Source organism: Anguilla anguilla, chromosome 7 (assembly GCF_013347855.1).
Source record: "Anguilla anguilla isolate fAngAng1 chromosome 7, fAngAng1.pri, whole genome shotgun sequence".
NCBI lineage: Eukaryota > Metazoa > Chordata > Actinopteri > Anguilliformes > Anguillidae > Anguilla > Anguilla anguilla.
This window is the reverse complement of record NC_049207.1, coordinates 21,536,178-21,562,087: the sequence shown is the minus strand read 5'-3', so window position 1 is coordinate 21,562,087 and position 25,910 is coordinate 21,536,178. Positions and strand designations below refer to the sequence as shown.

Below are 25,910 nucleotides of genomic sequence, written 5' to 3'. Positions count from 1 at the left end.
CTTCACCACCACTGTGTCACAGAGCAGGACAGTAAGAGAGCAGCTTCATCTCCACTGTGTCACAGATCAGGACAGTAAGAGAGCAGCTTCATCTCCACTGTGTCACAGAGCAGGACAGTAAGAGAGCAGCTTCACCACCACTGTGTCACAGATCAGGACAGTAAGAGAGCAGCTTCACCACCACTGTGTCACAGAGCAGGAGAGTAAGAGAGCAGCTTCACCACCACCGTGTCACAGAGCAGGAGAGTAAGAGAAGAGCTTCATCTCCACTGTGTCACAGAGCAGGAGAGTAAGAGAGCAGCTTCACCACCACCGTGTCACAGAGCAGGAGAGTAAGAGAAGAGCTTCATCTCCACTGTGTCACAGAGCAGGAGAGTAAGAGAGCAGCTTCACCACCACCGTGTCACAGAGCAGGAGAGTAAGAGAAGAGCTTCATCTCCACTGTGTCACAGAGCAGGACAATAAGAGCAGCTTCATCTCCACTGTGTCACAGAGCAGGACAGTAAGAGAGCAGCTTCACCTCCACTGTGTCACAGAGCAGGACAGGCATACTGAAAATATATTAAAATAAATTATATTTCTCCTCTGGTATAATTCACAATATATAAACAAATATACAAAATTACAGCTGCTTTCAAATTTTTATATACTTTTTAAAATACACTTAAGTAAAATATACTCATTATACTTCCACATATTTCTGATATTTTGCAGTATGTATTTCCCGAAGGGAGGCCACTGTTTGTGGTCAGTACACATTTTTAAAAGTGTAGCAGTATGAGACACATTTCCAGGTATAACTGAGCTAATGTACCGTTAATCTACTACAAACACTTTTCCCCGGAAGTTGCTGGCTCGTTTCACACAGCTATGCTGTGTAATCCTACTAGGTACTAGGTAAATCCAAATCTAATCTATTTTGTACTGTCAATGGCCAGAAATGGGCAAAAGCAATCCTTTCGAGGAGCAATAGTAGGCCTATATGGAAACAAACCAGTATTTGCAATTGCATTTTCCAGAATTTTAAGGACACTGAAACAAGATTACTGATCTAAGACACAGACTTCTCTAGGACTTTTCTACGGTAGATTAACTTGTCCGGGAAAAAAGAAAAAAAATAACAGAGGAAAACCCACAAACCTTTCCTCTTTGTCATCACATTTTTTTCTCTCAAAAATTCTTCCGTTAAATTCGAGAAGAAGGAAGAGAAAGACAGACGGAAAGGAGTGATCCGTGCCGAGTGGAGTCCTCGTGACCGTTCCCGGCTCTGAGATGGTTCGCAACGCAGCTCCCGCGAGCGTCCCAGCCCAGGCTAATTAGATCTGTCACTCACTGCGCGTTACCGTCTCCGATAGCTGGCTAACCTTGGGACGCAGTCGGACTGCCAAACCAGGCAGCTCAGCCAGCTGTTCTTGTAAAATAAAATAAAAATCTCTCTGGGTTCCAAATTTCTACATCGCTTACAAGACAGATCGGCGAAATGAATAAAAATACGCCGCTTTCATTATGACAATGATTAATTACAGCAATAAGCACATTCTGAGCCCTAGCACATGGACTCCTTAGTATTTCATCATTACAAAATACATTTTTAGAGATGGTATTTTTAGTGAAATAGCTAAACAAGTGATGAATTAAAAAAATGCCGCATAGCCAAGTAAGAACGGCAGAGCAGAGGTAGAGCTGTAAATCAGAGAATGTATTGGGTAACACTGCCAGCAATGTCTGCAGAGGTCATAAAAGTCCAGGCAAATTTGTCAGATTGTGACAATGTGTTCAAATATATTTTTGGTACTTTATCACATGATTGCCAGCAACAAGATGAACTTAGTCCTGAAAGTTCACAGTCACATATTTGATGGCTTTTATTATATGTATTTATACCACAGGGAACCCAATTAAAACTCTGCACCATACAACTTAAGAGAAAGGAAGCTACAAATCCATATGAGGGCAGACTAGTGATAAATATGAGATATACAATGAAGAGGGGAGAACATTGAAACTCACAGAGTGGAATTAGAGTCGGGTGATGTTGATATTCATTAACTGCACTATAATTCTGTGAAGTAATAAACAATGAGTTTAATATATTCTATTCTGAGCTGAATTTATATATAATTCAGAGAAAGGCCTTGGTTATCATTGGCCAAGTTCTAACACCGCATTGGGGTGCATCACCATGTCACCATATATTGTTTTGGGAAATAAATTCCAGTTACGGTTGATGATGTCGTCCCCACTGCTACCACATGCCGTCACCATGCCACTTTGGCTGTGAACACACCCCTGTCCCATAAGTTTATTTCTACCCATGTCTACCCTGCCATGTTGGAAATACATTCAGTCTATCCATGGACCCACCCACATACTCTCCATTACATTATACATCATTTTGGGGTATGGAAATCAGTAGTGTGGCTGTCAAACCTTGAATTACCCTAGGTGAACTTTGGTTTTTGGAGCCATGTCAGATATTACTCAAGGAAATGGCTAATAGCACAGTTCCTGCCGAGGCAAACGGTGGCATGTGAAGTGCTGTACTGAGAACCACTCTGCAACTGGAACAGCCCCCTGTACCAAGAGCTGCTTCATAGGGTAAGAACAGCTCACTGTACTAAGAGCTGCTTCATAGGGTAAGAACAGCTCACTGGGCTAAGAACAGTAATCTAGACTGAGAAACATTCCCTGAATTCAAATCAGCTCTTGCTGGAAGAACAGCTCCCTGGGCAAAGAACATTATTCTAGACTAAGAAACATTCCCTGACCTCAAAGCAGCTCCTGCAAAAAGAATATCTTCCTGGACAAAAAGAGCAGTTTCCCTGTCAAAGATCAGTTTCCCTGGGTGAAGGGCAGCAGCCAAAGCTCTTTTGACTGAGAACAGCTCCAGTAGCGCTCCTGTGTGTTTACACAGGGCCGTCGCCTCGCCAGTACACTGTCAGACGGACAGCTGAGGCTAAACTTGACTGATGAGCTCCTCTACATGGGGACAATTGGAGACGGATGGGGACAGACCGATTGGGAGGGTGGGCGGGGGAGACGTTCAACCATCCCCCTTCATCTGACAGGCTTTTGAATCAACAGAAAACAGACTCAGAATCAGACGCCCAATCCTGACCATACCCCCCCAAGTCCTGACATCCAGAGGAAGACCTAAATTCTGCTGTTAAATGAATGGAATTTTCTCCCATTCTATCGACCCAGATAAGGGCACACCGTCCTGCAGAGGAGGCCCGTGACAAATCAGCGAGGGGCAGGAGCGCAGTGGCTCCTTTCATTAGCCCCTCATTACCCCTGCTCGCTGTGTTTACACTCAAACTCACACTCCCACAAACCACTGCTTTTACTGGGCTTTCTCTTCCTCTTTTAACAACCCCCATTTGACACAGCATTCTTCACTGGGGCTCAGTGCTTACTGCCTGTTTAATAGCCTGTAAATGTCGTTGATTTATGTCCTACAGGAGCAGCAGCGCCGTCCCACAAATGAAGTTTAGATTTGCACCCCTGTACAGTTCAGTGCCCTGACCGCTGCTCTACACCGCTGAGCGGAACAGTGAGCATCCATGGTCACAGCTTAAAATACACATGCACGCAGACACACACACACACACACACGCATATGCACACACAAAAAAAACAGACATACATGCTCTTTCACACACACACCTAACACACACACAAAAGCACATACACTCCCTCACACAGACTTACATACACACATGCTCTCTCTCTCTCACACACATGCACACACACACACACACACACACACACAATCACTCACACACATGCACACACACGCACACACACACACAGGTACGGAGGCTCAGCCTTACCGCAGCTTGCTGGAAAGCCCCCTTGGTGTAGGTGCCCCCGCCGCGGTAGGTGATGGCGGGGATCTCCTGGTTGAAGAGGGAGCACTTGTGCTGGTGTGAGCGGGGTGCGGAGACGTGGTCCACGCGCGCCAGCACGTGCGTCTTGGACGAGAAGGTGACCAGGGCCACGCGGGTGGCCGAGGGCACCACGGGGAAGTCGGACAGCAGCTTGCGGACGAAGCGCAGCTCGCTCTGGAAGTTGGCGGCGCCCACGCTGGACGACTCGTCCACCAGGAAGACCAGGTCGAGCCGGGCGCTCCTCTCCCGCAGCAGCCGCACGCTGCGCTTGAAGGTCTGGCCCAGCCGCTCCACCTTGCCCTCAGCGCTCTCCGACAGGTTGAGGCGCGGCGGCGGCGCGCGCGGCTGCTGCAGCTGCAGCTGCTGCTGCTGCAGGGCGGGCCAGCAGCCGGCCGGCCGCACGTGAACGCAGAGCGCCAGGAGGCAGCTCCACACGGCGACGGGATCCCTCAACGCAGCCATAAACGCACACGCGCAAAAAAAACTACCAAATATTAATAACAGTAACAGCAGAGTCCTTCCCTCTCACCCTGTAGCGGAGCGCGCAGTCGACCCCCCTCTGTCAGCGGCTCTGTGGCGGGAGGGGTGGGAGTTTGGGGGGGGGGGGGGCGTCGGTGCAGAGGACCCCGATGGGTTAAATCAAAGCGCCTCTCCTTCCTACCCTCAGGCTATGACACTCCTGCATCCCGACCAGACTGAAAATGCTTATTCCCTCTCTTTCTAAACCATTTTAAAAAAGCAAAAAAAAAAAGTTCTGAGAGGGAGAGAGAGAGAAAGAGAGAGAGTGAGAGAGAGGGAGAGAGGGAGTGAGAAGGAGCGAGAAGGAGAGAGGGAGAGAGAGAGAAAGGGGGCAGTCACAGCAGTGAAGTGATTTTTTTTCTTCCTCCTCTCTTCTTCTCTCCTCCGTCACCCCTCTCTCTCTCTCTTTCTCTCTCTCGCTCTCTCACTCACTCACTCACTCTCTCTCTCTCTTTTCCTGCTCGACTTCACTGAGATTCTGTGTCACCAGAGTGCCTTGCCTGTCAGGCTGTCAACATTCCCAAAGAAAACATCAGCACCAGCGCTCTGATTAGCTCCATATGTTTGGCACTGCGCTCACTGCAGCTTCCACTCCGCTCAGCAGATACCACAAGTGCCATTGTAATTAGAAACACTGTGGAGAGAGAGAGAGAGGGGGGAGAGAGAGAGTGAAGAGAAGGGCAGAGGGACAGAAAATGGAGAGAGAGAGAGACAAGATAATGAGACGGAGGGGTACAAGCAGATTGTGAGAGAGGGAGAGAGACAGAGAAAGAGAGAAAGAGTGAGTGGGGAAAGAGGGAGATAGACAAATCAATAATTTCAGGGGGACATTGATTTTAGTCATGGTCCTACTGTGCAGTTCCTCACTCACACACACACACACACACACACTCACAAACACACACACACACACAGAGGGCATGGCATGAGACTCACATTCAAATGCACTATCAAAGGCAGCATCAGTATGAGTGAAAGGCTGTTATGGAGTCAGCATTCTTCAATCGCTTCCCATGTGTTTTCCCCAGTGGACTGCACTGAAAAAATCAGGAGAAATGAAAAATAAAAAAAACAGAAATCACCCTCTTGCTCTGTTTTTCCTTTTGTGATTTTATCTGTTACCAAAACAAAAAGCCCTGCGTTTAGGAGCAAAGAAAATTGCAACATGGCCACAAAACAGCACAATTTGCTGTTCTGTTCCCCAGAGTTGCAATGGTGACCCGATTAGCACTGTCTGATGGAACAGTCAGACAATATTAGGACTTCCACCACATTTCCTTAATTATCAGGTTCCAGCATGAAAATGGCAATGATGCTCTCACATTCTTACTGAATAAATAAGCCTCCTCCTTTTCCCTTTTACAGCTCTGGAAAGTTCCGTCTGAGTAAAAATGGCTTTTTAAAAAAGCTCCCCACTCACCAGAGAAATGCGGTTTGAGCAGACACGCGGACTTCAGAGGGACTGACGGCCCCGTCTCTGCAGCTGTGACTTCCTGCCTCAGACGCCGCACGCCCCCCTCCCCAGCGAGGCCCCCCCCCCTCCCCCCCAATGGTATCCTCTGCTTTTAGGGGGTGGGGGTGAGAGAGGGATCTGCTATGAGCTGGTAACAACTGCAGCAGAACACACACAGAGACAATCAGACACACACACGCACAGAGAGACAATCAGACACATGCGCACACACGCACATAGACACAATCAGATATACACATCCACATAAACACTCAGACATATTCGTGCACAAAAATGCACATAGAGATAATCAGACGCAGACACACACACAGTCGGACACACACACACACACACACGCAAGCAAAAAATACAAACACACCGCCTGAGAGCTTTGACGAGCTTGGAAGTGTAGTAAACTGAGAATAGACCTTGCTGTGGTTTCTGCTCTGTGGTTATTGCTGGCGAAAAACACTTTGGTCTACAGGATCTGGCTCTGTAAATAAACACTTCTCTGTGAAATCATAAGGTACCCAAAACAACCCTACAAGTCATTTTGTGAGGATATTCAGTCCACAGGCAGGTAGAGCTGGATTCTGGACACATGCAGCATAGCCACAAGGTTTTCAAATGCTCAGTTGAATGGCAGGCCTAGGTCAAATGCATAAATCAATTTATTTAACCCTTTAGTCACCAAAAAAATATCTAGAAGTTCAAGATTCAAAGATACATCAACACTCAGTATAAAAAAATTTTTTTCATTGAACCCGATTCACTGATTTTGGGGAAATTCAATGTGAAGGGGAACTGCAGGCTTACAGAGTGAAAACAATGAGAGTTACTGAGACTGCTTCTCTTTGTTTTCCACTGAGAACAGCCCCTAGCAGGCCTGCTGAATTATAAAGCTTGGCTTCACTCTACAGTCTATACAGTGAAAAATGAAGACAGGTTCAAACACAACTAATCCATATTAATCGGACACAGTACATCGGAGAGCTTTTAATTTTTTCTTTTGTTTGAAACTAAGAATGTATACCCTTTTTAGATTTCTCTACCCACCCCCCTCAAATCAGTGTCTGCTCTCCATTCATATCTCAACCATCTTTACTCTTCCCCCACTCTCCCTCTTTTCAAAGAACATCTTCCCTCTGCCTCCACTCCGTCTCCCAGACCTGTCCTCCCTGATTCTTTGTCTCCTTCTCTGCCTTTCTACCTCTCAAACCCACCTCCCTTATTCCACAATCCTTCTTTCTCTGTCTCTCACTCTATCACTCTTCCCACCCATATCTTCTACTGAGCTTCAGGCTCACCTTTGTTCTCTCTCTCTCTCATACACACACACACTCTTTCTTTCTCTCTTTCTCTCTCTCTCTCACACACACTCTCTCATACATACACACTCTCACACACACACACACACACACACTCTCTCTCTCTCTGGGTGGTTGCAGTTTTTCTGTATTTATAGATTCTGGTGTGTCTTCTTGGGCTCTCACCTGTCCCCCCAACCCCCTTTTTGGGTGACTGTCAGAACAGATGCAGGAAGCAGCACATTCCAGCCATCCTCTCTCTGAAGGAAAGCAGTAATTCCAGCAACGTGGCTCCCCGGAAAAGAAGTAGGCCTCAACACAGCTGCCAGCTGCCGGTTCCGTCCCAGTCTTAGCGATTCAATATACACGTGTGCGTCTTTTTTAAGATACATAAGTATTTTTTTCGTATACAAATAAAAATCCCTGGATTCGCCAAATAGTCAGTCAAGGTCACAGGAAAAATGTTGCATTCTGGCTTCAAAAACCTAAGCCTGATAGGTACGGCCTTTTACAGTAGCCAATACGGTCTGAATGTACAAACTTCACATTTAACCTTAAGCTGCTGACAGGCCAGCGATTGGATGAAAGTGGGCGAATGTGAAATCACTGTCGCAGAACTGAGACAGCTGCTGGGTGGAGATGCTTTTTCCGGTTCTTAAAAACGTCCAGATGGGTCCATAACAGGGGCATCCTCTTTTGCGGCCGGAAATATGCATGAGGTAGCCATTTACCATCCGCGCCCAAGAGGAGTAGCCACTGCTGGGAAATGCCACCACTTCCTAATACTCGTTTTTGCAATGGAGTGATATCATTATGCATTACAGTGTTAGAGAGATGTTAGTGTGCACAAGGGCTGTAATCCACAATGTCAAAGAGGTGAGCTGCAGGTGTGGGGGGCACACACGCATGCCCTACCCCTGCTCAGTCATCACACAGCAGTGCGTGAAGAAGGGTGTGGGCTCCGTGACGACAGGAATTTACCAGTGCCGATTTAAAAAAGCCACAAAGACGCTCACTCCCGGCTCCAATAAACTTATTAAACCCTTATTAAACACAACAATTAGCTCAGATTCTTGTTACAACTAAATTCCCTTTCATGGGGCTTAAATTAGTGACAGATCAGAGTGCTGTACACCCTCCCACTAAATTACCACCAATCCCTTGGTAGAAACAAAATGAAACTATTCATTCCCATCCTACTGAGCCCCGGCAGACCTTTAATTTTTTTTGACATAATACAAGAGATTTGAATGACAAAGCGTGTTGCAATGAAAATACTTTCAAAAAGTATTATTCATTTTAACAGAATATCCCTTGTAGCGTAGGTTTCAGAATAGATTCTAGTCCCCTAGAGGGGACAAAAAAATGTTGGGTCTTAGGAGGATATGCATTATTAGGACTGAAGTAAAGGCCATTTCATCGTAGTATTTTTTATTTTAAAGAATTGTCTTTTTCTAAGGGTTGCTCAAGTCTGAGTCAGTAAAAGCAGGCAGTATAACCTCAAGATGAGACCTATAGAGACAAGTGGTTGGAAGTTCAAGTCAGGATCAAAACATTAGCTGACTGTGACCAGGAGTGGGTTATGGTGGGTCGCGGGACATGCTTTGCACTGGTTGGGTAGTACACACGGAAGGACACCAGCATTCCTCAGGTCAGTGTTGCATGAGCTACCCAATGCTTAACTAATATTGTGGGTCTGAAGGACAGATTCTACTCCACTGGCCACTCTCCCATTGCGTACTGTGCGTCTCGTAGTGTGGGAAAGAGTCTTGCCCGGCTGAGTGCATGGAAGTGTTGGTGTCAGTGTGGGTGATACAGTGGCAGTGACGGCACAGTACAGTTAGTGATGTAAAAAAAAACTAGAAATGATCTTTAGGATAATGTTACCTGGTTAGTTTTCTCAACTTTCAGTGACAGTGATAGACCATTTCAATTTCTGACCACCGCCACTGACCACGACTTTTATATCTGTAATAGTGTAACGTGTATTAGGCTAGCGTGCGTTGTTTTACGCGCGCCTCGCCTGCGTGTGTGTATTCCAAAGTGTGTGTATTCCAAACGGCAAATATGTTCTTTCGCATACTATCAGACACTGCATAAAACAGGCATTATTAAAATGGAATTCCTGCAGTGTAAAACGGCAAGAAAATCTTATGTAGCGCGGGAACTTCAATGGTATTTGCTCCATAAACTCTAATTTCTTACTGATGTATAAAATGGCAAATGGCCCAAATCCGGTTATTGTGTGGCTATGTAGCTGCATCCAAATTTTTGGCGTTCAAACGAGCTCTATGGTGAAAAAGTGAACGTTCGTAATGCACGAACCTTCTGGGGAAATTGCGTAAACTAAAGTCTTGTATCTTCCAACCACTTGTCTCTTAAGTCACTAATTCTGCTAGCCTAGTAGGACAACTAACAAGCAGACAATCCGTGGTGAAGTTTCTGCATTTCATTGTGTTTTTGTGCGGTTTCTGAAAGTCTACTGACATATCCTAATAGCCTGCTATGAAAAAATTTAGGTGTGAAAAGTTTTTCCATTCTCTAGATGATTATTTCAGAGTGGCAAGCTACCCACATCTGTGCGAAATAAGCATCAATATGAATATGACTGACAATTTTCGCGCGTTTAGATGCGTTTGGAGCATCAGCAAGTTTAAATTGGATATTTGTGTTATTGGCTTTGTTTCCTTGCTGTTGGTCTGCTTAAAAGTATCAACAGGAAGTATCAAACGATACATTTGAACAAGTTTAGCAATCTTTAGAGCATGTGTAGGTGACATGGAGCAATGAGTCCCTCGGCGAGGCCTTTGTTTTTATGTCTGGAGGGATCCAAGACTGAGTTCATATATTGCACTGGCCTGCCCTCTGGTGGTCGGGTGTTGCTAGTTGCTTGGTCTTCTTTTCACAAGTGGCAAATCACCGGGTTGGCCAGCTCTCTGAAATTAAGCGGGCCTAAAGATAAAACTCAGCACTTGATCAACTTCACTTTTTGTGCTAAATCGTTTCTAACTCAGACAAGGGGCATGAGTTCATGAACAGCACCATTTGTCACTGAGGAGTCCAATGTAGTCTTTCAGGTCTTGTAATCAGCTCTCTGTGCAAACTATTCTGTGTGAAGTTTTACGTTAATTTAAGTTACAACTGCCAAATCCTTACATGTAAATCACATCAGTGCAAATCAGTTATGTCATATGTTTGGGTCAGGGTCTGTCAGGAACTCTGCTTGTGCTAACAAGGCTGCATGTCCCCCCACTGGACTCAGTGCACTTGATGTTTCATCAGAAAATATGGGTTTACAGAAAATAGCCATTTAATCTGCCTTCCTGACTGATTCAGGATGATCACTCCAGCATTGGGGACAAGGGTGGAGGAGAAGCGTTGCCATGAGGCGCAGCTGCTGGGGGTCTGAAGAGACCTCTATGCAAGGCATCTACCACACACGATGCCTTAGGAAAGCACAGAAAATCATAAAAGACTTCAGCCACCCAGGCTATGGTCTGTTCTCGCTGCTGCCGTCTGGTAGACGCTACCGGAGCATCCGGGCACAAACAGTTTCTTCCCCCAGGCCATCAGGCTTCTCAACCAGCAACATTAATCTCAGGGATCACACTGATCACATGACCTCCTATGTATGCTCCTTCACTTCCTATGTACGTTCAATGTACATTATCACAATCTTATGCACATATTCATCAGCACTCCTGCACTTTATATTTTTTATATTTAAATATTTAATACTCATATTCTCACTGTCAATATCCCCCATCTGTACAGGCTGGTACTGCTGCTAATATTTAATATTATGTTTAATATTATGTATATTTTAGATTTTTTTTTATATCTTTGCTCTTGCTTCTACGTAGTTGCTGCCTGCCATGTCATAAGAATTTCTTTGCTCAGAATGACCTTGTGTTATACTGTGCACATGACAAATAAAAACACTTTGACTTTGATTATTTTATTCATTTTTATTTATAACATATTATTTAAATAAAAGCTAGTTAAAACATGCATCCAATACAACAACACATTACCAAACATGTCTTTTCACACAAAGAAAACTCCTAAAATAATGTTATTTTTATATATAAAGAATTCCTTCATACCTTGACATTGTAGAAATTAGACTAAAAATCAGTCATAGCTTATATAGTGCACACCAAAATATAGCAACACGTATATAATCTGTTATGGAATTTTTTAAAAATTGATTTTATTTATTTAACCTTAATTTAACCAGGTTAGTCTCATTGAGATTACAAATCTCTTTTTCAAGAGAGACCTGGCCAAGAAAGCAGCAGTCAATTACAGACACAACAAAATTTCAACATTTATCAAAATATAAAAGCAGACAAACAGCAATGTTCAAAGTTTCACAATCTGGTTACACATGAGTAGTCTCTAGTACAACTAATGGTCAAAACAATTACAAAAATCACTTTCCTCCATCACTTTAAGCCTTTTAAAAAAAATAATTTAATGATACAAGCTCTTGTAAATTAAGTTCTTTCTGGATTCCATGCCGAAGGAGCTGAGAACTGAAACACTTGTGATTTATTAATTAACATCATGATATTTAGTATAAAAGCATACAATAAATGCTGTTTATGAATAGTCCATATTGAGCATTGTGGCAAACACGCCTGCCACAGGCCACCGAAGTGGCTTTCCTTGGGGCCCTCCAGCACAGAGACACAGGGAGACGATGTTAAAACAGTCCACGTTTATTTGCAAGGGTCGGCAAGATGTTATAGCCGAGGAGCAGATGTTAACACACTGTCATGACAGAGAGGCTCCCCTGTGTGGGTGGGGATGGCAGATTTAACCTGTGCGCACTGATTACCTCACTACGCACAGGTGCAGCCACTCCTGTTCCTGGGTCCAATTAGCCTGGCCAATTCTCTCATTCTTAACAAATCATCCAATTGGCCAGGTCTAATTAGCTTGACCCAGGGCAGGTGTGGCTGCTTAAACCCGCCATCCCCACACCACAAGCATGTAATAATGAACTTCCATGTTGAAAGCCGAACAGTCCTAAGATGAATGTTATTTTTTCTGTCCCATCTGCAACAGAGAAAAATAAGCAAGCATAAGGAAAAGTTCCCTGATACACTGAGCTGACACTCACAAACCCAAATATATCAGTTTATTCTTTAAGGTGATAATAGTTTTGACATTTTACTCTTTTGTGGTTTAATTATGGTGCTATATGAATATGTTAAATTAAAAAAAAGATTTCTGTGACCATTTAACACCATATCAGTCCTGTAGTTATGTAGGAGTGTAGCACAGTGGGTAAGGAACTGGGCTTGTAACCGAAAGGTCGCAGGTTTGATTCCCAGGTAAGGACACTGCCGTTGTACCCTTGCGCAAGGTACTTAACCTGCACTGCTTCAGTATATATCCAGCTGTATAAATGGATACAATGTAAAATGCTATCTAAAAGTTGTGTAAGTCGCTCTGGATAAGAGCGTCTGCTAAATGCCTGTAATGTAATGTAATGTAATGTAGCTATAACAAGAACCTCAAATTCATTTTACAAAGTCACATGAATGAGGACAACACTAACAGTCTGAAAAGGCGCTTACCTTTCTCGTTGAGGAATTAATCAAATTCTTCACCCATCTGGCTTCAGGATCCACGCATATCTCGTTATTGAGTTTTCCTCCCTTAATTTTAATACTATGAGAGAAACAGTGCTCATGGTTAAACTACAAATCCCACAGAGAATTGTTTTAGATAATGACATTATAATGACATCATCACAGACAACTTGCAGACAAGCAAGATGACCTCCTTATCTCAGGTGATAGAGATGTGTAATAAATCAAAATTCAGAGCTGGTGGGGAGAGAAGATATTACCCAGAGAAGATTTCAAGTGTGAAGAATTTTTATCTACTTTTAGTCCTTCATTTGTTGGTCTTTTAATGTAGCATACATTGTATTGTCCATGTTTTTTTTAACACTGTGTGTGTGTGTGTGAGTGTGGTGTGCATATATATATATATATATATATATATATAATATATATATATATACATAGACACATATGCGCATGCATATACATGCACACACGCTGATGAATACAGTGATGCAGAAACAAACACACACACACATATATTTGGCTGATTCCCTGGAAAATATTTTTCCAAAGGAATGTATAAAAACACTATTCAATTAATTTCTTTATATATAAATAAAATGTATCTTCGTCTTCATCCATCAAAATGATAAAATTACACATTTAGGATTGCTGAATTTGTGTCACTTTTTGGATATAAGACTATTATATATTTTGCTGATTGCTTCAATTAATGCCACTGATTGGTATCTCAGGCTTAAGGCTGCATTCAGACCAGATCAGGCAATGCGGCACCTTCCTGCAAGGTTGTGCGGAGGTATAGGTATGTCACTACATGGCCCATTTGTGTGACATCATGTTGTGAACTTTAACCCCCACCCTCCATTTCCTGTCCGCTAACACAAACAAATGGACACAAACCAAAGGAAGCTTCTTGCTATCGTTATTTTGCAGCATAGACTGCAAGCCAGATGCAGACGTCGAAGCTGGGTACACAAAATAAACCAAGCGAGGACACAACTGGGAGAGTATCATCGTTTGGTCCATCAACTCTGCCTGGATTGCGCCCATGATTGGCCACCGCAGCGTGACGTCGGGTTGCATTATGGCGAAAGTTGATTCTGGTTCTACATCTTCCCGCACGGCCGCTGCGGTTTTTTTCTGCACCCCATGCGGTCCCCACTGCCGTTTTTCCCGCATTGCCTGATCTGGTCTGAATGCAGCCTAAATGATTAAATAAGCCCTGAATGGAGGGGAAGAATGAAAATCAACAGTACTGGCCTTTCAGGTCAGCTTTGAGAATCCCTGATGTAGAGGGTTTCTGGTTTGTTAAGGGTTCGCTTTAAGGTTCAGGTTATGTTTTTCCAAGGGTATCCAACCCTGGTCCTTGAGTGCCAGTGATGTTTCCGGTGTTTGTTCTATCTGAGCTTGACCTCAAGAGTCTGATGGATTATTAAGGGTCTGAGGCTGAATATTCACAGTCTGAATGGTGAAATGCTGAGTGCCTCCAGCACATGGTCACCCGTACTTTAAACCTGATCATTAATATAATTATGTAGTTATGGGTTTGGTAAAACAGGAACATCTCTGGCACCTCAGGACCCAAGGTTTCCTATACCCCTCTGTTATTCCAGGTCCCTCACGATTAACTACCTTGAAGATTCCTTCCCTAGCCTGGAGGTTGGTTAATGCTGTATTATGAGGGAATGCCACAAGTCCTTCAAAATGTCTGAGAGCATTCCTCATGGTGACACATGGAACGGTGGTGAGACTCACATGACTTCCGGCCTTTCGCAGTGTGCACCTGCGGGGATGATCTCCAGCTGATGGATGTGCTTGCGAGGAATTAACTCACTGCGTCTTTTAATGCAGCTGCAACGCAGCTCTAAGCCTGGAGAGGAGGAAAGAGAAGAAGAGGAGGAGGAGAAAAAACATGAAAGATGGAGAAGAAGAGAACTGTCAGTTGTTGGCATCTAATTGAACAATTAACCATAGATACTAGTATGCATTACTGGATAACAGCACATTGTTATCATTGGTAGGACCACTGGAAAAAGCTTACACATTGATAATACACGTAATTGGATCAAAAATATCATTTATTTACAGCAGACAGAAACGCAGTGATACCCATTTTCGCAGCAGGATACTATGGAATACCAAATGAAATGTGACAAAATGAAATTGATACTGATATAAATAAGCAATTAAATAAATACATTGATAATTGAATAAATAAATAATCAATTAAATAAATAAATCAGCGACAAAATAAATGAACGTTTACGAATGATTTCATGTCTCTTTTATTCATTTCATGACACTTTGCACATTGGGCTCTTCATTAATTTCTTCGAGTAGTCTATTTATTTCTAAATAACGTATCGTGGGTTACCTGAAGTGGTGATGGACACAAACGCCAGGCAGATGAGAACGGAAGCTATGACCCTGCAGTCCATGGTGGTATCTGGGTTTGCTTCAACGGAACAGAGGAGAACACACTGGTGGACCGGTGCGGATATCACTTCAGGCCTGTGCGGTTCTGCCTCTCGTGGTAACTTACTCGCTCCCAGTGTCTGACCGTGCAGTTGCTGCCTTTTAACCATTTTTATTGAATGAAAAACCACCCCCTCTGACGAGCGTGTTTCTCCCACGTAGAGTTCGTTTCGTTGGAATACTTTTTTTTTAATGTGGCCTACATTAGCATTTTATCTTGCGCAAGTTCTTGGCACAGTGAAATAGAAAAGTGAAAATCGAGACCATTTTCTTTTGTGGTGAAATATATCCTGTTTAACGAGCTGTGTTTTTGTTAACAGTTTTGTTTCTAAAAAAGCTATCCAAATGATGTCCCAAATATAATTTGTATAATTCCAATAATTTAAACCCCCCTCTGAAACTCGTTTAATTAAAATTAAAATACGAATTCTGTAGAATAAAATTATCTTTAAGTATAAAGGATTGCCCGATTGAAAACAAAATAGCGGATCACAGATCACTTACTATCATATAAAACGTAATTCCCAGAATCATTTTTTGAATTTGAACACAATTTAAAACAAATGTAAGATTTTCGTGGGTATTTCACCAGCAAATGAGCATCTGTCTGGGTCAGGCCTTGGAGATCCAGAGTTGCACGGAGGGTAGAACAAATGGAGTGGAGGTAAAAACAGAAGAAGCCAGGAGTAAAAAGCACTCTGCTCCTTTGGATAGGAAGAAGATCACGCATTGCAGTTTAAATGCTAGTGCTCTCAGCATCAGGATTTTACCACTGGATTTTTGACATTTATCCAAAATGATTCATGTAAGTCTAAGTACTTTATGAAGTTACAGGAAAAGATAAATATTAGGTTCTTTGGAATATTGTTGAATGTCGACTTTCTGGCCTACTTTGAGGGGAAGGTGGCTATCCGGAACTCCTTCACTCATCCAGTGAGGCCCCCTACTTCCCAGGACAAACCCACTGATACACCTCCTTCAAGATGCTGGAGGACTTGGATGTACTCCAACTCATGACCACTCATCGTGCAACCACCTGTCCACGAGACCGGTGGTTCTCAAACTCGGTCCTGGAGGCCCCTTTGTATGCTGGTTTTTGTTCCAACTACAATTGCAATCACAGAATTTTAACAAGATGTTAATTTTTCTTTATTGGCTGTATTTCATGCGTTAGAGGGATTATTTATTCTCTTAAACATTATGCCAGAAATAGCTATGCATGCCATGAAGAATAAAATCCCCATGTTCATATTGTGCTAAATTGAGCTATATTGCAAACAATGAGATAAAAGCAAGTATTTTTTATTAAATGAAAGACTGAGGTTAATTCATAGGTTCCTACTTTGGTTGTTGAACTTATGTTTAATTTCTTTAAAATTTTCCTTAACTTATTAGCACAGTGCAGGTTTGGCAAGTTATTATTTGCTTTGTCTTTGAATTTTTCATTGTCTTCCAGATGGTTCTTTTTAGTGGTCAGGTGTCCACTTTTACCAATTAGGAGCCTATTGATTGACCTCAGTCTTTCATTTTTACAACTAGATTGACCTATTTAATGGCGTGCAGGTTGTAGCAATTTGTTGGTTTGTCTTGTAATTGTTTGCAATACAGCTCAATATAGCACAATATGAGCATGGGAATTTTATTCTATGAATATGAATAACTGTTACATAATTAATATTACCTATCTATCTGATAAATATCACCACTCTGCAGGGCACTCCCAATCTGGGATAATATTTATCACTTACGTCCCCCTCTTTCATGTTACACATGTACCTCCTGTGCCACTTTCATGTTACATGTACCTCCATCCAGCCCTTATTGTACTTTCTATCATTATCTCGATGTTGTAGTTTGACATACCTCCTAGTTTGACTTAGCATAGGTTAGGTCAGAGTAATGTTTACTGTGTGAACTGGACTGAATGTGTTCATTGCTATGAATAATTGTTACGTAATGAGTATTGTAACTTACTGGACCTGTATTTTGTAGTTGTTCCAATGACCTTCGGTATGCACTTTTTGTACATCACTTTGGATAAAAGCATCTGCCAAATAAATTTACGTCCAGCCCTGGGCCCTACCCAGCATTCTGCCAGAATGCACTTTCAGCTTGTGATTATTTTATGCCAAGAGTTGCGCAACAACATCTCCTTTCTGTGTTATCAGCCTGTGAGACTACGATATGGAAGGAAGTGCTCTCCTTCTAAAGTAAATGAAGAAATACAATTCCGTGGAAAAATGAAGGCGGAGTTTGGGGCGGTGGGGCGGGTCAGGGTGAGTAGGTCCTGAACAAGACCAGACTCGCTGCATGTTTGCTTCCCTGCTGACTTCACAAAAGTCAAATAAGGGAAGATTGGAGCGATTACACAGAGTGAGGGAATGCAACAGCAGGCATTACTCATAGGGCTCTTGCTTCTGGAGAACTGTTTTAAATGTCATTTCATTAAAGTGGTGAAAAACATCTTAGCTCTCTAAACTCTCCTTATGATGATGAAAAAAGGGAAAAAATATTTTTCTGCTCTACTGTATTAAAATATTCAGGAGAATATGCGTGTGAGACTAAACCTGACAGAAATGCACATAGGCTACTGTTTTTGTGTGCATTAATCCTATCTGTATTGAAAGGATTAGTTTTGACATCAGAGATATCAACAACAACTAAAAAATCACCGGGGAACTTCTCCACCCTAGCTCCCCAGTGGTGAAACAAACTCCCTGTTCCTCTACCGTGGTCTGAAGACACATCTCTTCAGACTGTACCTGGACTAACTATCACTACTCTGCAGGGCACTCCCTATCTAGGATTGCTATTATCATTTGAATCCTTCTAATTTGTTCCTGTAGCACTTTCATGTTACACTTGTTCCTCCATCCAGCACTTGTATTGCACTTGTATTGTTATCATGATGTTGTAGCTCGTTGTCATGCTTCCTAGTTTGACTTACCATAACTTTATGACTTAGCCTATGCTTACTGTGTGAACTGGACTTGATCTGTTCATGGCTATGAATAACTGTGACATAGTGTAATGAGTATTGTACCTTGTTGGATCTGTGTATTGTAGCTGTTCCAATGAACTTTGGTATGCACTTACTGTAGGTCACTTTGGATAAATGTGTCTGCCAAATAAATGTAATATAAAACAAGCCTTTATTTAGGCCCTAGATGTAATTGTAATTCAATAACAAAATATCACCACAGTATTACAATTCAAGTCTTATCACTTGATTCTCCCATATTACCCAGGTAAAGCAACAGTTCTTGGTGTAGTGACAGGCCCCATAGCAATCGTAGGAATCTAATCTTGACCATATCATTGCAGGTAGTGTGTGGGGCTATCATTGAGCAACACCCAGCTGGACATGGCATCACGGCCTGCTGAAGAGGATTCACAGTATTCCCACAGATATTAGTAACAGGAGTTCCTGGTGTTTTCTGAATGTTTTCCAAATGGCCAATCAAACAGCGCCATTAAGGTCGTACCCGCTAAAGGAATTTTATGAAAGTCAATCAAGCTTGCAGCATTGATCATCTGGTTAGTTTGTAATAACATCTTTGGCCCACCTCCCATTAGTGACTCTGGTGGTCAACCGGAAGCTTGCAGACCCCTGCCACAGCTGTACATGCATGGCAGCTGTCAGTGACTGCACAACTGAACAAGTAGATGGCAACTGGGTAGCTAGAAGTCCACCTGTTAAGCTGCAAGTGATGTATGGCTTAATTCTGTGCCAGCCTGCCAGCCAGTGTGTCAAGAAGTGCTGGATGACATCACATGCTTCGGAGGACAGCCTGTGCCTGTCTCTGCTGGTGGTCCAGTGATGAAAAAAAACCAAAGCCAAAAAGCCAAAGCCAAAAAAGTACCAGCTGCAAATATAATTTAATTCAAAGGGGGGTCAAAATCAGCTGTGTTCATCAAAATAGGATTTAACCTTTTAAGGATTAAGATGTAAGTAGAATGATGTTTGAACTGAACATTTTAATGCTGATGTAACAATCACAAAAGCAATAGAGTTCTAGAACACAGACATATAATTTTGAAGAAAACATTCCAAAAAACAATTTACATATAGATACAGACTGCAATTCTTATACCCTATTTTCTATTAATTGTAGCCTAAAAAACTTGGGTTTAAAACAATTTTATTTAATATGTCGACAAAAATAATTTTGAGACATGTGATATATTTTCATAACATCACGCACAGGTCGAAGGCTGAGGAAAAAGCCCCATGTCATATGACTAGCACATGAATATAGATTTGTGGAGTCAGCTTGTTAACAAACTGATCTAAACAACCTTCTGCTTTGGCCTGAAGCCATTTTTTGTCCAATAATCTAAAGGGGCTCTGGAGTTGTAAACAATTTGACTTTTGTATCTTCTGGACATAGTGATATTGTATTTAATGTGGGTCATGAACATGTCAAATTTCTCCTTCCTCTTCTTCTTTTGGAGGCATGTGATGGGTGAAATGGCACTTCTGAGAACTGACTTCCCATTTCTTCTCTGGTGTCTATTTAAAGTTTAAAGTGATTGTCCTATTCAGGAATGTTGGAAAAATTGAAAGTGTGTACCTTGATGAATGTCTTTGCTACTTTCTTTATTCCTGAACAATTGGTATATGATACTATAAAAAATATTATACTGTAAATGAACTGATAAACCAATTTTACAATCTTTGTGATAACTATGACATTTATGGACAGTGATATTGAGTAGGTACATAGTTTAAGACATTCATGTCATGAAGATAAAGATAAGAATTAAAATGTATATATGCACCTACTGTATGTGTACGCACACATTATGAAAATTCTTTGGCTCTAATATTTAACAGAAATATATATTCACAAAGAAGTGGGAAATCTGATTCAATTTTAATTGTTTCCTAAAAGATTCAATGCACAAATATGACAAATCTTTCCCAGACATGCATATTTATATTACACCAAACAAAGTAGAATGGTTTGCGCACATTTTCATGCTTATATTTCTAATCAGGTACAGAATGGCAGGAAAAATGTAAAGTAGTTGCTGGAAATAACTTGAAAAAACTGGTACAAGATTGTTATTTGCTTGTGCACAGTTGTGTATGATTTATCCCTATTGTATCCATTTATTTTTACATTATGGACAAAAAAGACAATAAATTATGGAGTTGACAAAAATTTAAAATTTTAAAAACGGATTATAATAACAAAACTGCAATAAAACTGTTTGCTCTCATGACCAGGATGAAATTTGCAGTCAGCTGATGAATGGTTGCTCACCTGTTTTACATTCTATTTTGAATTAAATAAATGGCCACCCCAATCTTGTAGTCTGCTTCTGTCACCTATTACCTGTGCTGATGGATCTTATCTTCTGAATACCCCACTGATGCTCGTGAAGCACCTAGAATCCATCAGCTGAACTGTATAGTTATTAAACGTACACTCAGGAGCCAAGCACACAGAAGATGTATCTAGTGAAGCCACACTGTGTGGCGTTTGCTGGCGAGTGGCATTATTTATGGTATGGAACATGCTCTCACTGGCAAGTTTTAAATGTACTCTCCTGTCCAATTAAGCCTCTGAAAAGCAAATTGCAAATGTGAAAATGCATGCACTCACATACAGATACACATATAAAGTAATAAAATAATTTTTTAAAAAGTTCAATATTGTAAAATTAATCCACCAGTGGAAAACTCCCAAATTCCAAAAGGGTTGCAAGTGATATGGTGATAAATGTCCAGTACCCCCAACCCCCCCACCCCCCAATCCCCCAACACACACACACACACACCTCCGAGGTTGTACCCCTAAACATCATCATTGAAGACTCATCTCATGACTGACCACATGTTGGAAGTGAAACGAACATAGTCATGCTCATACTCATACATACAACATATTTTAAAAATTGGGATTTAAAAAAAAACCCAGGGTTGTGGGTCAAGTCATGAGACTTGTGTTGATATATATCTTAGGCAGAATGTTCCAGGACAGCACATCCACAGAGCAAGCCAACAGGAGGACAGAGAATCAGCGACAGACCAACAGTACAGACCCAAGAAGGCACAACCACAGAGCAAGCCAACAAGAGGACAGAGAATCAACTACCGACCAGCAGTACAGACCCAAGAAGGCACAACAACAAAGCAAGCCAACCGAAGGACAGAGAAGCAGCTACAGACCAGCAGTACAGACCACACCATGCGCACATCAATCTTCCTCGTGCTGAGCATCTCATTGCTGGTGGCACATGGTAAGAAAATAATTGCCCTTATTCCTCTGTGCTGTTTGTGCCGCTTCATGGGTGTTTAACCCTCCTGTTGTGTTGTCATTTTATGATGCCTTTTATGTTTGGGGTCAAAGTGACCCCGACATTGTAGCTCAACACAAAAGTATTATAACAGAAAAATTCTGAAACTTTGTGTGTCACCGCCTTAATGTCTCTCAAATGACTACCTTTTTATCCCTAAATATTAAAAATATGTGAGAAACTTCTCCTTTTAATGCATGAGGTGAGTGAAAAATTGAAACCTGTTTGGGAAAGTGCCACAAGTGCCACAAGTGCCACTTACAATAAGTCATGAGATAAAAATAATAAAAAAGATTGTACATTTTTCGTATGGTTTATACAGCTACAGAGTCTGGGGTCAAAATCACCCGGCACAACACCTCTGCATACGAAGTTGGTACAGGAATTTGGAAACATAGCATTATGATTTTTGCATATTTACTATTTAATCCCTTAATCCCAACAAATGAAGAAAAATGCTGAGTCAAGATTAAAAAAAAAAAAAAAAAAAAGTTACGGTTTAAGAGATGTCAAACAGAACGGAATCTGCGTTCTTTTAAGAGATGTCTAACACTGAATGGAATCTGTGTTTGACACAGATTTCTACAGTCAGTGCTATGGTTAGCATGGTATTGAAAGTACTTACATTACACATGGTGTAAAACAGGTGCTTGTATAATTATTTCCTTGACAGGACTCATGTTAATAAATGTATATTCAGGCTGAGATTAAATCAATTAAAGCACTGATTAAATCAGGGGTGGCCAATTTGATTACTGGAGGTGCCTGTGTGTATGCAGGCTTTTGTTTTCACCAATTACACATGCTTGTTTAGCTAAATAAGCCTAGCTGGATACAGCACTGATGGTTCACTCATCAATTAGTTCAGTTTCACATAGGGACATAAGAATGTATGGAATATCTAAATGACGTGTCACATAATGATTAAGCTTGTAAATTAATAATGAATAAAGATGAATTTGGCATGAAATACAGAAACAGAACACTTCTTGTCCTCCCCCAACTAAACCCATGGAAGCAACAAGAGCTATCACTCTGAATTTCACACAGACATTTTTGGTTGCAACATTTTATCAACGATGTGTAGTTTAGTACAGGAGCTAGGGACTAATGTGTACTGCATTAATCTTTCAGGTATGGAAACAATTGGGTTGGGTTACACTGCATACTGCAAGTGTTTAAACCATGAACGCAGGCTAATTCCACTCAGCAACATGAGGAGCATTGAAATTCTTCCCAGTGGGCCACACTGCAAGAGCACAGAGGTCATGTAAGTAGCAGACAGCGGCATTACACATGGAAAGTACTGTGGGAAATGACTGGACACATAGACTATTTATGTTGCTAGCAAAGTCCGAAAAGGATTTTTTTTTCATACATATGAAAATATGTATGTTTTTAAGCATTTAAAAACTTTTTTTCCAGTGCAAGTTTGGTGAGTGGAGAGAGAATCTGCCTGGATCATCGTGCATCCTGGGTGAAGAAAGTTATTCATTTCATTAAGAAGAAACAGAACCAAAAAAGGTAACCAAAAAATACTTTTGTCATGGCTTTCCTACAGTTTGGGGTACAATATTGATTAGGTTCAATATATTTACTTTAATGTTACTCAGTGTAAGAGACACACACAATGGATTATCAGACTTAAAGGAAAACTGGCTCTATTGGGGAAAATAATAGTGTAGCAGTATATTCCTACCTGTGGACAGATTCATATTTGTATATAGGGCGGGACTGAATATTCCCTCACACGGATTATTTAAACTATGATCCCAGTGCAGCTCTGAATCGATCCTTCTTTTATTTTTGCACTGTACCATTTGATTGTTACATTTTTTCATTTCAAAGCAAGCGTTAAAGGATAATGCGGCTGTTGATTGGAGAAATTAACCCATTCTCATTACCGCAGAAACCTCGTAAGATGATAACACCAACACCACACCAGGAGGCTCCTCCCTTCGATTGTGAGGCAGCCACATCTAACGGCCTGAATTTCAAAACAGCTACTACAGCAAAGCATGACTGCAATCTCCAGATCTGGGTGGTGTCTTCCTCCCTCACATCATTTACACGTGTTCTCTCCACAAGACGACTTGATCAGCAGATAATGAATGGGAGTATCCATCTAACTCCCACTCAGAAACAGCTGAAACGCTCATCTGCCTAATAAACTGATGCTGGCTGACACTAGCTATTTAATGTACAGCACCAATAAGGAAACCTAAGTAAATATGAATTAACAGTCTACCTGTTACAAAATGTAAAGCTTATGTTATGAAATGTAAATATTTCACTAATTTTTATTTATATATTTAATGCACAAGATATTGTACATTGAATATTGTTTATGACTGATGATCTACCTTGAACTTTGTCTGCACAGTATGTTTGCTTTTATTCATGGATCTCTTAAAACTATCAAATAAAGCTTTATAATTGTTTCTCAAGCTGATTTCAAAATTTGTTGAACTGCTGAGACCTCTGTAAGATACAAACACATACATCCAGTTTCTCATTTGGGGACTGGGCAGAAAGACAACAAGAAGAGGAAATACATGCAAACAGCATACATGCTCAAAAAGATATTTACATTCACAAAGGAAAAGACAGAATTTAATGCAATAGTATTTACTGGCCAAATTCAGAGAAAAACATTCAGAGAGAATGCATTATCTGAGCGTTGCTGAACGTGGCATTTTTATTCAGCACCATATCCCTACTGCTTGCTGACCTAACGTGTTTGTCACGATTTAAAGCCATGTACATGTTGAAAAGGTCAGTGGATTGTGAGCCTGTAGGCCTACTTCTCTCATTACATTACATTACAGGAATTTAGCAGACTCTCTTATCCAGAGCGACTTACACAACTTCACATAGCATTTACATTGTATCCAATTATACAGCTGGATATATACTGAAGCAATGCAGGTTAAGTACCTTGCTCAAGGGTACAATGGCAGTGTCCTACCTGGGAATCAAACCTGTGACCTTTAGGGAACAAGACCAGCTCCTTACCCATTATACAATACTACTCTTTCATTGCAGGTTTGAGTAACATCAGGACAATACAAAGCAAATTTCAAGAGATGTGTGTAGGGCCTCTGGCATCTTTCCGATGAAAGAGGTTGTACTCCTGCCAAGGCATTTCCACCCTGACTCATCTCTCCAGCATGAAATTCCTGCAAACTAGTTTGGCCTCCCACAGACACCCACAGTCCCACGCTCAAAACATCTTGTCCTCAGGAGTTCTCATGCCTGCAAGCCAGGGCATGTAGATAACGGGCCATGAACCGAATTTGTAGAATTAATAGAATGAATTAATTTAGATTATATTAGAATGAAAGAGTTAATTAACTTCATACACCTATCGGGTATGAAATACCGTTCAGTCAGGATAATTCGCATATTAAAATATTTACATGAATATGTAAGGACATTTTTGGTTTGGCGCTGAATGAATCTGCTTCAAGGTGCGTGTACTATCCTATCTTACAGGGAGTACAATACATCTCCCCTACCAAACAGGAGGAATCGGGTGGTGGAAGGTGAGCACAATTCTGAGCAGCAGCAATTAAGCATGCAAAGCAGCGCAGGGAAGCGGCAGCACTGAGAGGTCTGATTGTTTGGTTGGTTTAAAAAGGGGCTCCACTGGTGATGTGTGCCTGTTATTGAATGGGCAAGAGAATTTGGCAAGTATTGTGTGTATGCAATTCATTGATTATGGGAAAGCGTGAGGCGGCAGTTACTGGGGCTGGCCGATTGGTCGGCTGCAATTTTGAGTTTCCTGACAGAACTTGCTTTGCGCATTCCATGTGCGCCCCTCATTTCCATGAGAGGTGTGTAAATGTAACATTTTTAAAATGTTTTTTTAACATTTTTTACAAATGACCCAGTACCAGAGGTAGACATGTCAGAATACAAAGCAGATACCAGATCACATTTACCATTAATGGGATGAGAAGAAAAGCTACTCTTTATAAGCTTCTCCATGTACCCACTCTGCTCATATACTGCTGTTTGGCAGACCCTGCACAACTAATTATTCAGGCTAATGAAAACCGATTCTCACCCTTAATCAAACTGTACAAAGCAACGGTCTTATCGATACTCAGTCTTATTTTAATTTAGTTATATTCCTAACCAAGTCATTTCATAAGGAGAGTCTGCCAAGACCAGTTAATGAAAACATTTTCCAGAATGTACAAGAAACAAGGATTCATCGGAAGCCATATCAATGGCAGTAAGATATGATGACACAAAGCAGACGATTCATGTGAATTGCTGTTGCAGTTAACTGAGAGGTCTGCATACACCCAGGCACACAGTAACAATGGTGCATTTCTAAAGATGGCCATTA

The 25,910-nt window shown here is 41.5% G+C and overlaps 2 protein-coding genes and 1 long non-coding RNA gene across 6 annotated transcripts in view; all 3 read right to left on the bottom strand.

Annotated features, from left to right (window-relative positions):
• The window catches only part of svep1 (sushi, von Willebrand factor type A, EGF and pentraxin domain containing 1), a 74,408-nt gene extending 69,719 nt beyond the window's left edge, over positions 1-4,689 (bottom strand). For 2 of the 3 annotated variants that reach the window (XM_035426289.1, XM_035426290.1), the window contains exon 1: positions 3,834-4,689. In XM_035426289.1, coding sequence (XP_035282180.1) covers positions 3,834-4,352 — 519 coding nt within the window. In that variant the 5' untranslated portion in view covers positions 4,353-4,689. The remainder of the gene's footprint in view (positions 1-3,833) is intronic. The other variant, XM_035426288.1, reaches the window with a different exon arrangement.
• A 114-nt stretch (positions 4,690-4,803) lies between these two features.
• LOC118232519 lies at positions 4,804-5,905 on the bottom strand. Its single transcript, XR_004766328.1, has 3 exons — positions 5,830-5,905; positions 5,346-5,446; positions 4,804-5,043 (listed from the first exon to the last, which is right to left on the bottom strand). It is a non-coding gene; the product is annotated as an uncharacterized LOC118232519 (long non-coding RNA).
• A 5,220-nt stretch (positions 5,906-11,125) lies between these two features.
• On the bottom strand, positions 11,126-15,438 carry LOC118231219 (interleukin-8-like). 2 transcript variants are annotated; one of them, XM_035424850.1, is made up of 5 exons: positions 15,147-15,438; positions 14,528-14,642; positions 12,758-12,851; positions 12,168-12,233; positions 11,126-11,798 (listed from the first exon to the last, which is right to left on the bottom strand). In XM_035424850.1, the coding sequence occupies exons 1-4, from the start codon at positions 15,355-15,357 to the stop codon at positions 12,216-12,218; spliced, it is 438 nt and encodes a 145-aa protein (XP_035280741.1). In that variant the 5' UTR covers positions 15,358-15,438; the 3' UTR covers positions 11,126-11,798; positions 12,168-12,215. The 2 variants fall into 2 exon arrangements, with proteins under 2 accessions (XP_035280741.1, XP_035280740.1); XM_035424849.1 differs by having other exon boundaries at positions 11,126-12,233.
• Between the last annotated feature and the right edge of the window lie 10,472 nt (positions 15,439-25,910).

What these genes read in the sequence shown, in the direction of transcription:
- LOC118231219 (XM_035424849.1), bottom strand. Translation starts at nt 15,357, where the DNA reads ATGGTTAAAAGGCAGCAACTGCACGGTCAGACACTGGGAGCGAGTAAG. An exon ending in TGTGTCCATCACCACTTCAG is followed by an intron (nt 14,643 to 15,146) that starts GTAACCCACGAT and finishes CCTCCTCTCCAG; the next exon opens with GCTTAGAGCTGCGTTGCAGC. An exon ending in TGCGAAAGGCCGGAAGTCAT is followed by an intron (nt 12,852 to 14,527) that starts GTGAGTCTCACC and finishes TTTCTCTCATAG; the next exon opens with TATTAAAATTAAGGGAGGAA.